At 34.4% G+C, this 22,580-nt stretch overlaps 1 protein-coding gene across 2 annotated transcripts; it reads left to right on the forward strand.

The window, feature by feature from the left end:
• MRPL14 (39S ribosomal protein L14, mitochondrial) lies at nt 1–22,580 on the forward strand. 2 transcript variants are annotated; one of them, XM_051212046.1, is made up of 10 exons: nt 1–188; nt 2,850–2,926; nt 2,964–3,261; nt 3,301–3,520; nt 6,397–6,468; nt 9,191–9,257; nt 12,155–12,214; nt 13,071–15,859; nt 17,794–18,077; nt 20,461–22,580. In XM_051212046.1, the coding sequence occupies exons 9-10, from the start codon at nt 17,975–17,977 to the stop codon at nt 20,688–20,690; spliced, it is 333 nt and encodes a 110-aa protein (XP_051073310.1). In that variant the 5' UTR covers nt 1–188; nt 2,850–2,926; nt 2,964–3,261; nt 3,301–3,520; nt 6,397–6,468; nt 9,191–9,257; nt 12,155–12,214; nt 13,071–15,859; nt 17,794–17,974; the 3' UTR covers nt 20,691–22,580. The 2 variants fall into 2 exon arrangements, with proteins under 2 accessions (XP_051073310.1, XP_051073309.1); XM_051212045.1 differs by lacking the exon at nt 2,850–2,926 and having other exon boundaries at nt 3,021–3,261; nt 3,301–3,398.

The following is a 22,580-nucleotide window of genomic DNA, read 5'->3' on the forward strand; positions in this document are numbered from 1 at the left end:
CTGATATGCCCTCATTTTTCTGTTTTCCAAAACAGAGAGTTTACGAAGACATTCCCTCAACATGTGATTTAAGCTCCATCTGTTAGCTCTTTCAAAACAAAGTTGGAAAAACTGAAACTGAGCGATATGCATTACAGGCGCGTTAATTGTATTAAGCGCTACCAAGAGCAATGAGTATTTTGTCGAAGGTAGATAATTGCTTCTCCTGTTTTGTAAACACTGGTTTACTTAATTACTGCTGGCCCGTAATCTCACTTTTGTGTGTTTTAAACCACTCGGAAAGACGGCCTTATTAACTTATCATAGGTATCTTCAGTTTGGGTAGGCTTCCTAGAAATAGTTCAATCAGACTTGAATGATTTGAATCCTGTTCAATATAACACGACAGTATAACGATCTATCCTTGTAGTTGATATCCGAATGCGTTTGATATATATTACCTGCGGTTATCTACTTCTGATGCCCTTCACAAGTATTTTCTTATTTATGGTTCTATGAAGTTGCATAGTTCAAATCTAACCATTTTTATCTTCACATATCTGGATCGTCAGTTCGGCACTTCAGAGCTGAACCCCTGTATTGGTTTCGTACTGATAGTATCAGCTGATGTAGCACAATTTAACTTAATTATCGAAACACTAGAGTTTTTGATAACCGAGATAGTAGGATTCTAGAATTCCACCGTAAAAATGAACGTTATGACTTTCCGCGGCATCTCAAACATCAGATGGTCTTGTATATCTCAATTATAAGCCTCCCCCTAACAAGCACATTGATATGGCCAAGGGTAAGAAAAGTCGGCGAGACTCTAATTTAAGGACGACCTTTGAACGAATTTTAAGTGACCTTGACAATTATTAGCCAATCAGAAGACAGTATAAAGTGAGAATATATTGTAAGTAAGTAATGAATTACAGTGGATATTCTTCTTTTACATGATTTAAAAACTTGTTAAGGTTTGATAAAGGTTCAGAGGCTCTGAATTCATAATGCATATTGTATAGAAACTCGTCCATAGGGTTAGTGGTTAGGGTTGTAGCCTGTAAGTAGACACATCTCTAAAATCCGATGTAAACCGATCGCATGTTAGCACCCTAATCCTAACCTAACCCTAACCTTAACCTAACCCTAACCTTAACCTAACCCTAATCTAACCCTAACCTTAACCTAACCCTAACCCTAAACCCTAACCTTAACCTAACCCTAATCTAACCCTAACCTTAACCTAACCCTAAATCCTAATCTAACCCTAACCTTAACACTAAACCCTAATCTAACCCTAACCTTAACCTAACCCTAAACCCTAATCTAACCCTAACCTTAACCTAACCCTAAACCCTAATCTAACCCTAACCTTAACCTAACCCTAAACCCTAATCTAACCCTAACCTTAACCTAACCCTAAGCCCTAATCTAACCCTAACCTTAACCTAACCCTAAATCCTAATCTAACCCTAACCTTAACCTAACCCTTAACCCTAATTTTAACCCCAAACCCTAACCCTATGGACGAGTTTCTATACAATATGCATTATGAATTCAGAATTTCTGAGTCTTTATCAAACCTCAACAGGTTTTTAAATCATGTAAAAGAAGAATATCCACTGTAATTCATTACTTTCTTGTAATATATTTTTACTTTATACTGTCTTCTGATTGGCTAATAATTGAAATTGCTCAAACGCTTCTCATTGGCTCGTCCCTAAAATAGAGTTTCGCCGTCCCATCCGTTGTAACCTCTCATTAATCACCTACAATCTAAAATCCGCTGTGAACCGATCGTATGTTAGCAGCGCGTGTTGAACTTGGCTCCGTGACCTTGAAATTGCTCAAACGCTTCTGATTGGCTCGTCCCTAAATTAGAGTCTCGCCGAAAAGTCTGCTCACCCTCCTGCAATGCTCCCATACGGTCAAATTTTTATAGCCTCTGTCAGGAAAGCTCTACTCACTGCCTTCACGTGGTAGAAGTGTTTGCAAAAGTAAAAGAACGGAAAGTGAACGGCCGGCGTCTAGACTTGGTGCATACTGTGGGTCCATCTGGCGTGTTTGTAAACTCGGGTCGCAAACCAATGGTGAATAACAACTCCAGCAACCCGAGGTGGTAACCAGCGTATGAAACTATTTTGGTCACTGGCCATCATGGGAATACATATAACGTTGCTCCACTGCCTTGTGGGTCAAACCCTTGGATCAAAACTCGTGGAGTGGCTCTGTAAGAAAACCACCTTCCACGGTTTGACAATATCGTACTCCACACATATTTTGTGTGCTGTATACTATTTTCCGATCCTCAGTTGTACCAGATTTTATGTAAACTAAATAAAATAGTAAATTATAGTGTTAGTTTATTTTGTTAAGTATCACACCTCTGGTAGGACATAAGATTTCAACTGTAATATGAATTGAAATAATGTTATCGATTGATAACTACTTAGCTCTTAAGGTGATAGTTTGTATCTTTAGCTGAAGCATCATTCCTTCCTGACCCACTCATCATTCAGCATAGACTTGTATAAATATGGATCAAATCAAGTTTCCACGTGACATAAGCACAGTAGGGACTAAGTAAAATGAAAAGCAGAGAAACTTAGGTAATAATATTACTGGTAACGGAAAACTAGACAGGAAATATGATTTGCAAAGAATCTATGAAATGACTGAATGAAGATAAGTGCAAGACAATGTGAAATTTAAAACTTAGGAGAATTTGAACAGTGAATTGATCTCATGCAACCAACCTCAGGCCATTAAATACAAGGTTTCCAACTGTAAATTATTCATCTTTGTAATACCTACCAAACCTTGATACCTCACGATACAGCTCTGTCTATTGTTAATTGACGTTTTAGGCTGTCTCCATACCTTTGTATTGCTACACAGGGCTCATTTCAATCAATTTTTATGCTAGCAAGCATTATATGCCAGGGTAGGGGGTGAACGAATATTAATAAAAAGTTCTTCAGACATCCCAAATAACCAAAAGTCATATTTCAAGAAAAATACCCATTTATTTGTTTCAGGCCCCCTTAATTTCCAAGTTTGTAAGAATCACCCTAAATGATATGATTGTTGGCCGAAAACATGTTTTTGGTATTCATCTAACTCCGCCATTTCATCACTTCTGCACAAATTCGGTATCAAGCCTTAATGAACAGGAGCCCATAAAGGAAAGCCCTCATACAAATATCCGTAAAAATTACAAAGGCAAGCTATATAAACAAGCCGATTTAGCGACAAGTATAGAATATTTTAATTCTGATGGTATGTCAACGATTTCCCTTCGTTCAACCTTCTTTTTAGTATTTAGAAATACCTATAAAGGAAAACCTGTATGGTTTTACTACAGACGTAACTATAAGGGACACTTCCCTTCGAGTATAACAAGAAAGAATTGTGTTGTATGTTTAAATACTTGCTTTACTTTTTATATGTTCCTTCATCTTCCTTCTTGTCGACGAGCACTTATTTACTGGATTTCATGATGATATCTCTAAACTCTGTTATAGCAGGATATTTCTAGGTGCATAGTTTCTGTTGTTACTGTCATTGTGTTTATTATCATATATAATATAGATGATAATATTAACATGGATCCGTGTAACGTATGTGTATTTGGTGCCTCCTTGTACCAATGTTTGTGTTTAAATAATGGATCTGACACAACTAATATATACCAGACAAGCGCTTGTAATAACATCTATATTATATATGATAGTTTCCATTGAAACAACATTCAAGCAATAATTACAAAGCTGTTTGAACTAATATTTATTTATTATTTATTTATTTGGACACAAATATTAATACAAGGGGGCACCAAATATATATGCGCCACACAAAACAATGAGAATGGGAAGAGAAAAGTTAAGGAAGGTAAGGAGCGTAAAAAAAGAACAATAACGACCAGATTAGTGTAAGATACTGTAATGATAATAATATTATTAAAAATAATAATAATGGGGGAGACGGAAAGGTACAATCAGAAGAAATCTTTCAGTTAAGGAAGATACAACCACTTTTTTTATGAAGAAAGTAAAAGCAGATTACAGCAGAATCGCCACTGGCTTCTATTCTGAGCCATATCTGATAACGTCTCTAGCCACTGTGTAGCAGCATCTCTCGGACCCCAGCCAGGGAGTCGTGAAGGGCCAAGAGAAGCCAGCCCTTTGCAGCTTTCTTTTATACCATGACACCATGTCATATACTGACCACCTCTCCGCTTTTTCCAACCAGTCCCAGAGTCGGCAAATAATGCACGACGTGGAATTCTCTGGGACGACATTCGTAGAACATGTCCAAGCCACCGAAGTTGGTGTTTCAAGATGGTGACACCAATTGGATTATCGTCTCCGTGCCCGAACACACGATGCCGAACCTCTGCATTACTGATATGGTGTTGCCACTGGATGTCTGCAATCCATCGGAGACAACGATGATCAAACACAGAGAGTTGTCTAACATCCTCAACTCCGAAAGGCCAGGCTTCACAAACATAGGGCAGAACTGCTCCGACCGACGCGTTGTAGATCCGACCTTTTACAGCCAGACTGACATCACGAAGGCGCCAAAGATGGCCCAGATTGGCATAAGCCGCTCTGGCTTTCACTATACGTGCATTGATCTCATCACTCATGCCACCACCAGCACTTATGCAGCTACCCAGATACACGAACTTCTCGACTACTTCTATCTGCTCAGCATCCAGAGTGATTGCAGGATTAGAGTCCTGCCAGTCTTGTAGAAGTACTTTGCACTTCGAAGGTGCAAAGCACACACCGTACCTACGGACACTGATTGCCAACTGATTAAGTGCGGATTGGATGCCTTGGGCATTATCGCACAGTAAGACGATATCATCCGCATACTCAAGGTCGAGAAGTCTTTCTCCAGGCAACAGATCCACACCACCATTACTTACATCCATCAGAGCTGTTTCCAGAATGTCATCGATGGCAAAGTTGAAGAGGAATGGTGAGATTGGGCAACCCTGTCTAACCCGACTGCTTGGATGGAACAATGGAGAAAGGTGATTGTATGCTCTCATTCTACTTGAGGTGTTTGTATATAGGGCCTTTAAGATGTTAATGAAGTTCTCAGACACACCCTTCTACAATAGGCAATCCCAGAGAACAGTCCTGTCCAACTAATCGAAGGCAACCCTAATGTCAAGAAACACTACGATTGTTGACCTTTGATAAATATGACGGTGTTCTAACACTTGAGAGAGGGTGAAGATATGGTCAACACATCCTCGACCAGAATGAAAACCAACCAGCTCCTCACGAGTCAATCTTTCTCGGGTTTTGAACAACCTACGTAGTATGACGGAAGCCAATAGCTTGGACGCAATCGTGTTTTATTTGGTAATATTTATAAGGGGAACAAGATCGTCCACAAACTGCTTGCAGTATTGTACTGTAATTGACAATGTTATCCAGATGTTTGGATGAATAAAATAAATATTGATGTGTACAAGTTCATAGTGGTTATATAGTCAGCTCACAATGCACAGGCACTTGTTCGTTGTTGTATACGAATTTGACTAATATACTGTCTTACCAAATTTTGAAATTTTAGACTTTTTTTTGTATGTAATCATTCTCCATACATAGGAAAAAGTGTACAATACAGCACCTCATTGACAATAATTAGCATTGTTTCTTTGTGAATGCAATTCTCACTTGTTTCATCCAATGAATTGAATTTTTAGATCAGTCGTCCCTAAATTGGATTTCGACTGAAGACATCTAACAAATGTACCACCTCGTATCAGATTAAACTTAAATGTATTGTACACATGCGCCGATATTTTCATGAATCAAACTAAATTAGATGCATGAATTACGCAACTTATAATCTATGACAGTGCCAATAATTCAAAAGACTATGTATTAAGAAATGAGTATGTGATTTTGACCACTCACGAAATCGTTTTCAAAGCATCTTGTCTACGTGGTGTTAAGCCATAATACAATGGTTGTTAGTTCTCAACTTCATTTAATCGGTGACAAAATAAGGTCATTCTACAATCTCACGGGTTAATAAACTTCTGCACTGTCTTCCGAATTGGTCCTACTAATTTCTGCTCGTTAAACTCTAAAAATATTCACTACTTAGCAAGTTGCTGTTGGACATTAGATCATCATTCATCTAAGTAGTATGTAAATTGAGTAATGAATTAATTTAGAGATTTTGTGAACTGTAAGAATTACTAGGTACATATACTTCGCATCTGGTATTTTTGCCTCAATGCGTATCAACGGCCATATATCCAGTAATCAAACCCTGACTTTTCAAATCTCATGCTAAACATTGCTTAAGTTCTACTCATTCGAAACTTTTTATTTCTTATTTCCTTATAATTTGACTTCTAACTTTTTTTCTGATTGCTCTCAGCATTTTGGAAAATTCGTTAGCTCAAATCCATGCCCCATTTGTCGTGATGAATATTTAGTATTAAGTCATCGAGTAAGTTAGTCTGTTTCTTAAACTTCATTGAAAGTATAAACATCAACTCGTGACATGGCGTTTCTTTATTTTACTTGATATGCTACTGTCATTTAGAATCACTTTGTTTACCTTGAAAACTATAAAGTTTCAAATTAATGTGGATATGTATTCCAAATATACATTCATTTCAAAAGATATCAAGTGTATCCTTCAGCTAGTGATTCCCAACATTTGAATGGTCTCAGGTAGACTACTCACCTTACGATTTTCCACAATCTCCAGTATATTGTGTAGAGGTAGACGCTGCCTTAGCTTGCGTAATATGCATATCCCAAACTATCTACATTATTGAAAGTTTATAACTGTCGACTAATTCATCTTTCTTCTCCAGAGCTCTACGTTTAGTCTCTACATTTCTCATTAACAGCTCCTAAAGGATACGTACAATTGATTACCCAACATTTATTATAGCCATCTGTCTTTCGCAAACATACCTTTTATTCGTAGAATAACAGAATGAACCGTTACCAAACATACCCGTTGAGTAATTAGCATATTAATGTATGGTTGTTCTACTTGGGATTAATAAATGTTCTCAAATATATGCGTCTTCTTAATTGAAATTTAATTATTCCCTGCTTCTATCTGAAATCGTTTTTGGGTCAATAGCTTTCACTTATATCTATACCAAGTATTCGATCATAAGTGTTTCCAAAGCATTCTCTACCTATGGTAAAACATTGGAGTTAACAATCCGAACATCACCCCTAAAGTAATTGATAAAGCTGACGAATGAGTTAGTGCAGATGCAAATTTTTATCAGCCGAAAGGGCTGGGTCATGTGCTTCATATGTCCAATCATTCCCTACTTGACTGTTATGAAAGCCAGCGTAAGTGTGGCTTGGAAAGCTGATTATAGATGGTCAAACGAAATCATGGTCTAATGTCAGTCCATGTAGTTACTGAAGTTTGAGTTTAAGTTGTCTGGGAGTAGGAGTACACTGGCTTCGTGGTTGGGATCCGGAAGAAAAATATAATCAACAATTGAAAACTTCAGGTAGTGTGGCTAAAAATTGATAATAGTATCTGTATGGATCGTCTCTAATATATCCTAGATCTTTTTGTGTTCAATAATCTCGCTATTCTATTTGAAATCAAACATAGACGTGTTTCATGATAATGTTCTATCTGTTACGTTTGGAAGTTTACACACTGATTATCGACTGTATTAAACCACGAAACTATAATTGGTGAAATTTCAGTACAGCGATAAATAATTTAGCCACAATATCCCATTCATCTTGAATCTGTACATCTTGTCTATTTATTTAAAATTATACCCGAATAGTAATACGTATATTAGAGGGGTTGTAAAACGAACATTCATGAGCTCCACTTTCAGTTACAAGTGTTTACATCCCAATCCACTACTTACAACAATTAAGTAGTATCTCCAGCCTTCATATAACAAATGTAACGCAACATCCAGTTCATACGTATATATTTGGTCTCTATTTTTTATCTTGAAATGAAACAATTTTCTCAACAAATAAATTTGTCATTTTGTTTGTCGCATAATGTATTACAAAACTTCTAATAATAATAATAATATATAATAATAATATATATATATATATATATATATATATATATATATATATATATATATATATATATATATTCTGAATATAATAATCACAGAATTTACGCCAGTTTACAGGTATGATCAGTTTGATATAAATAGTAATATTAAATGTAGATAACAAACATGTAACATAAGATTGTTTTAAGTTTGCTAGTTCAAAAATTGTTTAGGTAGTACATTTATGACATGTATTACAGCAATGAAATACAACAACCTGGAACTTTTAATTCTTCTTAAGTGGACATAGTGTTGATGCATGAACGGTGCATTTAAGGTCGTTTCCTGCGCCATAACGAATTAATTATAACCATCTACAACTAGAGAAAATAAAACGGAAGCAGAGAGCACGGAACAAAAAGGCAATAATTACTACGATAGGTTAGTCAGATCTAGCATAATACATATCCCAGGTTATTTTATAATGAACGGTTCGTGTTAGATATTATTCAAATTAGTTAAGGTTGCCAGGGACGATGTTAGTGTAAAGTAACAGCTGGTAGAGAGGTTTATTTAATAGATTCAGTAATAAGAACGACTAAATCTTTAAAGTTCCTATAATCTCACTTGTGGAATAAGATACACTTACAGATGCTAGAACAGTTAATGCATTTTCAGAGGAGCAGTAAGCATCGATGCAGTGAACAAAGGATGGGAGTGATTTTATCTTGCGGATATATTGTGGTAGATTATTCCAGAGTCTGGAAAATGTGCTAGTAAAGTAATTCATATAAAGAGAAGATTTAGAATGTGATCGTTCCACTAGTAACAAAGAGTTACGAATGCTGTAAGAGTTTTTACATATTGAACTACTTCATTGGATGTAAAAGGTAGTTTATTAACTATTTTGAAGAAAAAGATTAGAATTAGTATGAGTCTCCTCTTCCATAAAAGGTCGAGTCCAAGTTTCTTACATCTAAACTTATAATTTGAGGTACAATCAGTCCCAAGAATGCGAAGTGTAAATTGTCTCTGAATGGATTCCAACCTTAATTTATCCTTTTATTTCAAAAACTGACTCCATTTTTAAATATTGTTATTCTGAACGTCATACACTTATTATTTAATCTCGCCTATCACCTTTTTTTTCTAATTTAGCACATTGAACTGTTAAAGCAGTTTATCAATCCGGATACTTTAGAAATCTTTCCATTGTCTAAAACTGGTAAGCGTTTCTATACGAACGTATGTATAATATTTTTTACTAGCCTTTCATCTATTCAATAAGCAGTCGATTATTTCTTTTTTCTGTTTTCTATGATGTAAAATGCACTTTCATATTTTGTTTCAAATAGTGACTGGTAGCGGGACTCGGGACGTCCGTCTCACTGTACTCGGGATTAGTCAGCTGGATGTATGTACATCATAGCGTTAATTTTCCCAGTGAGACTCGAATCTAGTTTTTACTACGTCTCCTACTAATTATGAACATGAACTCCGAGACGCAGACATGTCCAGTTGGTGAGTTGCAAGTAGGACGAGACTCACTTCATGAGTTCCACTGCGACCCTCTGTCCAAAAAATATAATTAGCTTGTAACTGCATGTAGTGTCGAGGGGGTCATCTTGAAGAACCGATTAAACACAGCCCTAGATATGAGCCTGGTACCTTAGTGGACGGAACACTTGGCTTTTAATCAGTAGGTTATACGTTCGAACGACGTTCTACCTATGTCGGTTTGAGCAGGCGGATAGCACTATAGTGAACGAGAACACAAGTGGGACATTAGAATGTATTTGAAAACAAAATTACATCAGTAAAATCTGAGAACCATGCAGTAAATGCTTAATTTGCAAAATGTCAATCAACCGTCTCAGATTTCACTGTTCCTTCATTTCCACAGCAATCATTCTATGTTGTCGTTCTTTTTTCTTCGATCTTCTGCTGCCAGTTATCTCACTTTCGATTGGTGATACATACTACTTATATCTATCAACGTCAGTAGCATACACCAGAGTATTGCTACCCTTTACATGACTGGTGTATCTCAAAGTAGAGTATATAAACAGGTTCGTGATATGTGAGTTAACGTCTGCTGTTCGTGTCCTGATTACAAACAATAAAGAGATACAAATTTTTACAAATAATAATAAAATGTATCAGTAAAACAAAACTTAGTCACATATATATTCATTTGTAAAGTTGTGGCTCATTTAGCTTAGATATTCGAATTTTACCGAATAAATCATTGGTTAAAAATTACTTTGCTTACCAATGTCTAACCAACTATCTGGTGCTATACATAATAAATAGTTACCATAGTTGTCTAAAATGCACAAACTTATGAGTTGTTGTGAAATTGGATATGTTTTATGGAATGAAGTGCAATCAAATTTATACAATGATCATGTAGAATAATGTATAAATAATCGATTTTTGTTCATAGTTGATTTAAGGCAGTAATTTTCTGAATATCTAACTCATTTAAAGGAACAATTTTTCTTTTTAAAAATAAAAGTCTTTCAATATGAATCTCATAGTCTTATTGAGATTGTCAATAATAGCTTGTTCAAATTATGGTATAACTTTTTTATGGGAAAAGAAACGATAACGTTAACTAACTTTGTTATTTCCAAGTAAATAAATTCAACTCAGTAATCTTAGGCAGCATTATGTATTAATAACAGATGACAAAACATATTTTGTACACAAAGACTTTCGATACTATCCAGTGCCTTCAAATGTCATTAAACATCGTGGAGTTCAACCTCTAGGTTCATTAATCTAAAGTATATCTACTTATAAAAGTACTCAAGACTAGAGAAAGTTAAAGAATATTGATACTATGCAGTATCACAACTAACTCGTACAATCATTTCAGGAAATTGAATTACACCATCTAGAAACACGTGTGCTTTTTCATTTTGTGGTTTAACAAACTAATCAAAATTATGTTTCATAAAAACTCAACTTACTAGCTTACATTTATCCAACTTTTATCTTTCTACTAATTTTTGGAAATTCTTGTTATTTCCTATTTGTTAAGATTGTAACCTGTTAACTAATCAGAATCTATGGTTAAAAAACATTAAGTAATGGCATATTTTGAACTTTTTTAATGTTCAGTCATTGGTATGGATGAATTGATCCTCTATCTTTAATCAGCTTTAATACTATTTTATATTTCTTTTCATTACCGATTTTTATTTATTTCCTCATTCTATTTCCTACGTCCAGCTTCCCACTAGCCATTGATATCATTAGTATTGTTTCTTTGACTCTGGAATTAAAATTGCCTAACGTGGCCGATAACCGTACGTTAGCTGAGTCGTTATGTGGCAATAGAACCACTGAACGGCTGACTAAATATTTTAGACTTTAAAAACTGTTGTTTGTATACAAAAGCTATGAGCATCGAAACTAAAACGTGATATCAGTCCATGAAGACACTGAATGTTAACGTGAGCCATTTTGATATATGTAAATTAGCTAGTTAGAGTCTGCGCAATTACCGTAATCAAGTGGTCAGAAACATAGGGCGAAATACCTTAGAATCGACAACAGCAGAGTTACATTCACTTTTTATCTTCCTACAGATATTGAGATCCAATATCTCTTCGTAAATATTCTTTCATTTCTGTCTTTTCGAACCATACTCTGGATGCTTAGTGTTACTCGTTATCACGACTACTACATTATTTTGACGTTTTTTGCATCTCTTCATCATCCTTGATTTTATAACGCGAAATATGTGTTTTGCTCTGTGACTAGATAGATTGTTTAAGTTATCCATATTGTATGGATAATAACTTTTAGTGGTTAACGTACTTGAATCTCAAACAGTGAGTGAGCTAAATGCTCTCTGATTCCCTTTCTGTCTACTTCAGTTTGATGAATCACTGGGCAATATAACAACACTGGCGGCTCTCATTGGAAGAACCATATCTGAAAGTCGACTGGGTACATGAATCGCTCCTCTGATTATGTTAATGACTTAACAAAATAAATAATGACCATTTATAATGGATAAAAATAATCGATAATTTTTGGATACTTATTGTTAATCTGTTTTTTATTTGCACAAATTAAACTAATTTATTCTACAATTGACTATATTTATAGGTATATGCAGACATCAGTATAAGATTTTACAACATGAAGTTGAAAAAGCTCGTGATTTAGGTAAGTGTTTGTTTCGAATTATGTGTGCATGGATTGGAGGCGAAAGAAGGAGGTATGAGAGACTATATGTGTTTACTTACCATTCATATAACACTTATAAGACCATTGGTATTTGTGTCATTTCTCAAAATAGTATGGAAATGTTCAAAACATGTTTGACGAAATATAATTGTCTTCATGGACTGATATCAACTAGGAAGCCATTAAAAACTGAAAGGGACTGAATAACTTTCAATTTAATTAGATACTGTTAAACAATCCGTTTTCAAAACCTGGTTTCGACTTTATATATATATATATATATATATATATATATATATATATATATATATATATATATATATATATATAGTCCTGTGTTCACATTCCTCAGAGTTCCGATTTAGACTAACAACCGTTCAGTGCTGCATAGTTTACAATATTTCCCAAGCTAATATAAGTCTGTGATAACAATTACGAAAAATCACCATGAAATTAACTAAGTAAATATTACATTTACTTACTGATGACTAACTTTGTAGTATAGTTCTCCCAGTTCTATTAAAAATTTATAACTTGTGTATAGTCAGTGAATTTGAAGAACAGAAGCACAATGAGACTTAATTGATGACGTTCAATATAGATAGTGTTATATCACAAATTGAATATATTTAAACGTGTATATCATTGGATTTTAACTTAGATATAGTTTAACAGCATCTTCCGTTTTATCCTTTGCATGAAAGAAGATTTTGTCGGTTGTTAGATGAAATAAATATACATTATCAATTGATAATCTTACATAATAAAGATAATCTTCCTTCCTTTAAAAAAAAATTTAACTAGTGAGCTGTTTGTTTGTATTTAATCTTTTCAGGTTTAATTCAAACATGGTTGCCTTTCTACCTATATAATTACCATGATTATTATGATTATTTACCAAAGGATCAATTAAATGAATTACTTAAAATCAATAACAGCCAACTTACACATCAAGATGCTGTTATATCGTCAAATGATATTGCCTCCTTACCGTTGGATATACAAGAAATATTAAAAGCGAATCAATCTATACCACATACAGAGGAATTCACCATTCAATTACCAGAGATTAATATTGATCGACCAAAGGTCACCAAGCGTTATCAAATGGAAGAAGATTATAAAGCGCTGTTGATTCGTCGAAAACGATCACGTTCATTTATTTTAAATTGAAACAAAAAAATCAATAATGATGATAACATATTTCAAACTCAGGGAATAACTGTAAAGCTTGAAATATGTGTATATAGAATAAATGAATTAATAAAAATGAAAGATAGTACTTTTGTATCTATGTTGGTGTGTACTCGCTTATGTTTGTAATGTGCTTGATCGATTGGTTTTCTCATGATAGGAATTAATTTATATTCACAGTTGAAATCACGAGTCAATCTAAGCTACTTCACTATTGAAAATCTAGAAGTACCGGACGTCCGTTCAGTCTTAGTATGATACTCCATAGCAGTGTGCATCTATGATCCCGCACAAAAAGGACTCGAACACAGGACTTTCAGTTTCCCATGTGGACACTTAACCTCTGGACCAGTGATCCAGTATCCAGCGCTCTCGATGTCCAACTTCAATCGATCCACGATCTTGCAATCTTTTTATCCATCGTTTTCGGTGGATATCTGTCTCACTCTACACGGACTGGACTCCACTGGTCATGGCTTCCCACTAGAATTCCAGGAACTACATCCTGAAGCTAATCACCAGTGAGCACGTGATCGTTATCAGTATCGGTGATTTGTGGAGACCGTAGTATTTTTTGCTGAGCAATATGATAGTTAAAAGACATGATTAAGCTATAAGTTTTTTGATTGAGATCATGAACCGATTAATGTTAGACCACCACCTTTGGAAACCTAGAAGCATTGGACAGCCTTTTCGTCCTATTGCGGGACTCCTCAGCAGTGCGCACCCACGATCCCGCTCGCGGGATTCGAACCCAGGGCCTTCGGTCCCGCGCGCGAACGCTTAACCAACTGTACCACTGAGCCGGCATCCAATGGTGATATTGTCTAACATCAACCAATCCACGAAATTGCGCGACCAACTTCCATTGTACTGAGGTAGATACCTGTCTCTACCCGATATGGATTAGCTCCACTGATCACGGCTTCTCACCAGAACTCCGAGAATTCCCTCACGAAGCTAGTCACTATTGAGCACATATTGATTACTAGTATGGGGGTTGTGATTATTACGTTTTTGATTGAGATCATGAACCGATTAATGTTAGACTACCACCTTTGGTTTTTTATCATAGATGTCTTCGAAGTATTTCTCTAATTTCATGCAGCAACTGAGCCAACAATTTTGGTGTCAGGCATAGGAAAGGACAAACGGGTTGATGATGCCATGAATTTTTATTGACTGAGTCGGTAAAGGCGTGTAATGTGCATGCTTAACCACTGTCTATCTCAATGCATGATTATTTCTGGTGTAGAAGTAGTTTAGGAGAAGGCTGGCGGACCAACCTGAAACAGTACTTCAGCTCACGGAATTACTGTCTGTTGGTTTGAGCCATGTTGGTAGATATAGACTATCTGATTAGAGTCCGTGCGTTTGTCACGCTCAGTGGCTATAGACTTCGGATGACATGGCTGTAGATCGTCCACAATAGCACAGATGCATTCAATCATCCTCTCGATCTTGAATTACCGTATTCCTTCATATAAACCTTTTTTCTGTCTTTTCGAACCACATACTTCATCTTTAATCTACTTCATCGTCATTGCTATTATATTATTTGAGTCTCTTTCGCTATGCATCGTGCTAATGTGGTGTGAGAACTATGATCAGGCTCTACGTTTATGATGTCCAATTGATTAACAGCTCTTTTAATCTTTGTCGATCTACTTTTGTTAACTAGTTTACTTTATCTCCATGGCAAATCAAACTTCTATTGTTAGCATTTTTTACTTAGTGGTTCCACTACCTTTATAACCGTTTTCAGTAGTAATTGTTTACTGGCCATGTAACAGAATACAACTTACCGTTGCCCAATAAACCATCTCTTATACTTTACCAGATACCCTTTAATATCATAAAGTAAGACAGATTGACGATTACCATTTAAGCTTCGTTTCAAGTTTTTTTCTATCAGCCCATCAAATCTGCCAAAGTGATGATTCTTCAGGGATATATTGTCTACTTACTCTAAGGTATTTAGAGCAATAAGGTACGGAAATGAAGTATTTTTATCAGTATATCATTGATCATGTCTACAAGTGTAGTTATTTTAACAAACTACTAATTGTATGACCTAAAGTACAACTTTCTACATACTTTCAAAGGCCTCAATAAATTTGTGTATCAGTACTTATAATAACCTTGGGTCGTTTAAGGATCATCGATACCACTATTGCATCCAGTTTGTGGCTGGGTGAATCGATGGAAAAAGAACCATAACCAAAGTTTAGTTAAACTGCTTATCAACATATCCTACTCATTATTTTATCCTGTTTATCTAAATAGTAGTTGGATTTTTCAGACTTTTGATTGATTTACATCGTTTGTTCTTTCTATTTTACCTTGTTAAATATTATCTTAGTTACGTGTATTACATAACAGTCTTCTTTCCAAAGAAGGAAATTTATATCAACGGGCAAGAAATTTATGGTAAGAATATGAATGGGATATTTTTTGATTTGGTTTTTTAATGCTATCCATTACAATCTGTCATATATTCTTCATCTAATATGGAGCCTTAAAGGAGTGGTTTATAAAATTCTCCAATTTCATTAAAATCAGTTTTCAGTATTGAATTTATCGGATCATCAAGTTATATTTATTCCCTTGTTTTGTACGCATGAATTCTTTTCGAATTTTTGGGAGGGGGTCTACATGAAGTAGTCACTCTAGGGAATATTTATACAAAGGATTTGACGTGTCCACTATCGCTGGGTCCTAAAATGGTAAAGTTAACCAATCACTGATTTTTGTGATTATTCAAACGATTAAAGATCATAATTCAATATGTCATCGCTTTAACTAGACATATGCACAAAATACCACACATCTCTTCAAAAAGGACCCAATCAACTTACATAACTAATCAAATGACATAAGGGAAACTTTATAATAATGGCGTTCGTCTGTTACCCCAGAAAAACGACTAGTTTGAATGTCTACAATGTATAGTCTTAATTATGTATCAATACATAGGTAAATTAAATGACAGTATAATCGCTATCTTGGTACTTTTATTGCATCATTTTTATAGTCCACGTAACTGGATCATTATCTGTCTTATACACTGAATTCTTCATTAGACCAATAGATCGACTATCGAGTAGTAGTGTTAATTTGCATTTCACTTTCACAGTTTATAACTTTGTCATAGTTTGGTGATAAACTTTATAAATATTAATTGCATATATCTTGCAAAAATTGAGTCATTACTGATAATAAACAATACAGTCTGGGCATCAAAATATAGTATCAAGAAGTTGTTCATATCATATAAAAGTTGTTGAACTTATGAAACTGTGGCCTAATGATAAAAAAACGCCATCAATCGGTAAGTTATAAGTTTGATTCTAGTTCTAACTACCACTTTTCGAGCAGCTAATTAGTACCACTAACCTTCACACAAACAGCCAATTTATGCCATAGTACCAAGGTATAAAAGAAAGTTGTTTAATACTGGTTTCTTTCGGCTCATCACGAATCTATGGTTTGGGTCCGAGTGGTAATGCAACCTAATGGCTTATCAGACTTGGCTCAGAACAGAAACCAATGGTGATGCTACCGTAATTTTATTTTCCTTTACTCATATAGGTGAAAGAAACCTGTTAAATTAAAAGAACCATTTTGGGTTGTATTTTTCTTAACTGGACTGTTTCTCCCATTATTTTTTACTCACATTAACTCATTTCCATCCACTATACTCACTTTACGTCTTCTATCTCTTCACAATCTCATTTTCTTATTGTGTGGTGCACATTTATTTTGGTATCCCTTTGTACCTATATTGATGTGTTTAAAAGAATAGATAAATAGATAACTCTAATACACAAATCCAAACTTCATATAAGAATACCATAACACTCATACCTGACATGTGTCGATCAACATAGAAGAACGAGTATATATCATCTTTGAGGATTGCATTCTGTCACATATTGGTTGAAGTTGGAAATGTAAACTATTGAATTCAGACTTACTGCTAACAGTAAGATCGAAAGGTCTTATGTTCACCCCATAATCTATCGGGTAGTAGATATATACTACTCAAAATGGCCTTAACTACAACTAAACGTCTCTTCAATGCTTCCTAGTTTTTACTAGTTGCTCAACTGTAATCATTTCATGATCACTTTAAGTACCTCTCCATTTGTGTCTTATCCCAACAATAGTTTCACGAAGAATATTGACCTTAATTCAAATGTTATTGCAGATTCCTCAAGTTAAACATCAGTCAAAATTTTAGGCGTATCAACATTTTAATTTTTCTATTCTAAACTACACAATAATTCATTTATCCTGCATTATTGTTTTTTTTTAAAATCTGCTTTGTTTATCCTATCTATCTATGTGTTGTTATTCATCAGGACATCAATTAATGAAGGTCATGGACCACTGTATTTTATAGCTCCGCAAACACGTCTACGTGTAGTTGACAATAGTCCATGGAGTAGTATTGCTCCCACAACCCATATAAACACTGGTAAAGATCAACCAGTCAAGAAAGTTCCTAACATTGATCAAAAACTATCAAAACCAGTTAAAGATATGAATGATGTGTCGAATTTACTTTCATTAGGTTCAAAAGTACTATCAATTAAACCGGCAAAATGTATTCGTGTTTATAATAAACGAAATAAAGGAACTATAGGTAATGTAATTTTTTTTTAAAGAAAGTCTTACTTAACTAATATATAAATATATATTACTTTCTCGAGCTGTATCTTTGATGCCTAGTCTTTTCTGTTACCAATAATACTGTTACTACCTCTACTACTTTGAGCATTTACCCTGGATAATATCATCTCGCCGTGGTAATGGGATATGTCAACTTGAAATGATGTACACACATACTACGTTCTTCTATGCTATGTTTGATTGACTGACTGATTGAAATTACTTAATTTCGATCCGCTTTTAGTGGTAATCATTTGAGTTTACAAAAAATTCTATTGTAACGTTTCAATTTTTACTCAGTGTTAACTAAGCATCATTACATGCAAAATCCAGTATCACCCCTAATTTCATTAACTTGTATTGATTCGAATATTCTCGTTGATGTTTAGGACTACAAGTGATCAGTCTCCTTTGGCATTTGTTCATCCTGTGTGAATCGCCTTAAGTCACAATCATTATAGGCATAGATAAATGGCGGATAGCATTGGAATCCACGACGCGCGTTTCGTCTGATTTGAGGTTTGTTCGCTTCAGGCACCTTCGCGTTACCCACTTAGCTGCTGAGTCCAGAGTGAACACCAACTTTGAGATCCAGGTGCATCTAACTGATGAGTCCCAAATAGAAAGAAACACGCGTCTTCGATTCCACTGCTAGCAGTCTGATATGATGGGAAGAAAAATCAATTTTCAATTGATTTACTTATTATGAGTTTTGTTCAACATTAATTCCCTTCTAATTCAATGTGATGATCATTCACTGTAGTAATTATTTTCTTTTGTCGTATGATATTTTCTTTTGTATAATATACGATATTCTTGTATTCCATTGACATGAACTATACTCAGTCTGTGATTTGTTATAACTCTAAGTATTTTTCATATAAGTGATTTAATCCTAATTATTAATCAACAATGGGTGTAAAATCAATATATAAATGAGTGTATTTTAGACTATTTTGATTATCATCGTCGTCGCGTTTTGGGGCTAATAAATCTTCACTTATACCAGTCTTGCGTTCTTACATCATGGGAATTGCTGAGGTCCCTCGTCCCTAGTATAAGTGATCAGCGCATTTTCCGGCACAGCAATTGCGACGATGCAATATAACAATTGGCGACGGGGATGGGATCAATTGTTATATTGCGTCGTCGCAATTGTTGTGCCGGAAAATGCGCTTATCACTTATACTAGGAACGAGGGACCTCAGCAATTCCCATGATGCGAAAGTAAGAACACGAAACTGGTATAAGTGAAGATTTATTAGCCCCAAAACACTATGACGACGATGAATCGAATCTCGTCTAAAATACACTGGTTTACATATTGATTGTACACCCATTTAAATTAATAATTAGGATTACATCATATACTCAGTTATAACAAATCACTTACTGAGCATAATTCATGTCAAGTGAATGCAAGAAGATCGTATATTATACAGAAGAAAATATCATTCTGAGAAAAGAAAATAATTACTACAGTGAATGATCATCACATTGAATTAGAAGGGAATTAATGTTGAACAAAACTCATAATAAGTAAATCAATTGAAAATTGATTTTTCTTCCCATCATATCACAATCATCCATTTCTGCTTATAACATCAGCTTGGGAAATTGCTGAATTTCTGCATAATGATTATTATCTCAGAAATTATTTGATGATGCAAAATGGCTTTTATTTTACAATTAATGTTATATATCAATACTTTGTTTACTATTATAAGAATAAGAAAATTTTTCATTCGTTACCGCATAATTTCAATATTTTTTCGTTTGCACACACATTGATACACTAATTTCTTAAACCAACAAAGTTGAAGGTAAAAAGCGCAGTAACTGTTTATTTATAATTTGATAATCAATAATCGGAAATTTCGTCATCTTGGAAACAAAATTATTTTAATATTATGCAAACACTTGATCACTGTAATGGACTTCATCATTATGTATTTGCTAATGGAATGTCATCTTTTAAATGATGGAGTAAGACTTGTAACTCAAATTTCCATTGATACTTTTAGTTGTCTGACTGTTGAATGATTTAAATTGTAAAATTTTCATCGTTCTCACTAATGCCAATATTTCATATAGAACTGAAGCTTTCAAAAATCATTCCACAAGTATCTAAATCATATTCATCTTATTAAATTTAGTTGTCATTTGAGATAAACCATTAGATGATCAATCATTCAATTCATCTTTTGTCTGGGCTGACATCTAGATTCTTTATACTTCACAGTTATATATATAATTCACACAATGACTATATATATATATATATATATATATATATATATATATATATACGGTGTTCAATTCTGTTCCCTTAAATTTTCTAAAACTACATTTTTCAGGTGATAAAGTATTGGTTGCTGTTAATGGAGAAATGAAAAAAGGTTGGATTGTTGGTGCACGACTACCATCTGTTAATGGTTGGCCACGTTTTGACTCAAACAATGTTGTGCTTATTGATAATGATGGCAATCCACTAGGTACACGAATACTTGTCCCAGTACCAGCGCGATTACGAAGTTTATCAGGGGATATAACGAAAATTCTATCGATAGCTAGTTCATTTGTATGAGAAAAATAATAAATGAAATAGAAAACAATAGTTTTTTCTAATTATTATTTTCTCTCCTTGTTTATCATTGTTTTAATAGAAGGACGTTGAAGCGTAATTGTGTTTCTTCTTCTTAGGTATAGTGATCTATCATATAACCGATTTTGTTGCAGTTAAAAGTAATTCGCAACTTTAGGATATAGTCTCATAGATTTGCTTATTGTAATGACTACTCAGTCAAGTTATATTGTCTAAAAACACTCGTGTGACCCATTGTTTCACTAAGAAAGAAGGTTGTTTAAGGAATATTATGACTAAAAGCAGTACTAATTCTAATTAGGAATCTAAATTTTAACTATAGACTGTATATGTTTGACATATAAGTGAAATTCACGCAAATAGCGGTCATTGATACTGACAGTTATTCATTGAGGAAATTCATAGGATTCATCTCATGCTATCCCTGCATCTATGTTACTAACAGATTACTGTACAATATATTAGGAACGAGCGAGCAGTTGGGAAATGTGGAGTTTAGAATGCTATTACGTAACCAGATTCATCATTAGTGAATATAGGAAAAACGAACCGTAACACGAAATTATCATACTTCAGAAATATCACGAAAAGTATTTAAGCAGAAGATCCGGTAATGAAATGAACAGTAAACGTATCCATATGTACTTCGTACTGTTGAATACAGAAATATTTGTTAGGGATGTCGCTTTTAATCAATCTTGTGTAAACTTCTCAACTACAAGTTATTAACATCTCAGAGCAATCATTCCTATAAGCTGCTACCATGTGGTTTTAGTTGATGACACAAATTATCTACGATCAGCAATCAATACAATGTGAACTACTACAACCATAATCAAAAAGGTACACGTGTTTTCCAACAATTGTCTACGCAAAATACTGAATGTCTGTTGGCCGGATACAATCAGCACCAGCCTACTGTGCGAGAGACAAACCGGCTTCGAGATGAAGTGGAAATTAGGAAAAAACGTTGGGATTGGATAGGAAGCACATTCCGGAAATCACTAAACTGCATCACGAGGCAAGCTCTAGCAACTGGGAAGAACTGCCTAGGACAGAGTTGGATATATAATACTGGTGGTTGGCCTATGTTCCTTCACGAGGGATAACAGGCATAAATGTGTGTTTAGTTGTTTAGCTGAATAAATTCTTTGTAACTGAGTAACCATTCTCTGACTAGATCGCAGATTTTTTATTGGGATCACTTGAAAGCAAATTATTTTGGTGTCTACACCTAATGAATAAACGTAGACACGTCAAAACAGTAGATTCCCAACTCCACGTTGTCATCATATATAAAGGTCAATGAATATTTTTTATAAACATTTTAACTACTCACAAGTAGGTAGGGAAATTGTAATAATATTTTTGCATTTTTCATATAGTGAACAAATTATAATTTTTACATCATCTGAGAAAACTACAAATTACTATGAGTGTGAATAAGGCTTTATTTCCTAAAACATAGTAAACGTCTTCATTACTTGATAATCACATTTTGATTATCTTGTATCTTCATCCAACCGGTAATTGTTTTTGGATTTGTGAAATTGCACAATATGTAAGTTGTAGATTTTGATTTTTCCAATAAATATTGGTTGTGGTCATTAATATGCATAAATTTATCATCTCAAATATAAAATGGACACTTTATCTGACGGGCTAAAATAATTCGTGTAATCTGTGTTGAAGAAAAAGAGTTGAACATTAGACTGTCGTAATGGATTTGCTTTCTCATGAAGTTTAGACCGAGTTCAACTATTGTACTTAAAAGATAGGTAACTCTTTAGATAAGAAATTTGCACACGCTATTATCGTAGTAAGTCCAACTACAAGGTATGAAAAATATATTCCCTTATATGTATAACCACC

Source organism: Schistosoma haematobium, chromosome 1 (genome assembly GCF_000699445.3).
Source record: "Schistosoma haematobium chromosome 1, whole genome shotgun sequence".
NCBI classification, from domain to species: Eukaryota; Metazoa; Platyhelminthes; class Trematoda; order Strigeidida; family Schistosomatidae; genus Schistosoma; species Schistosoma haematobium.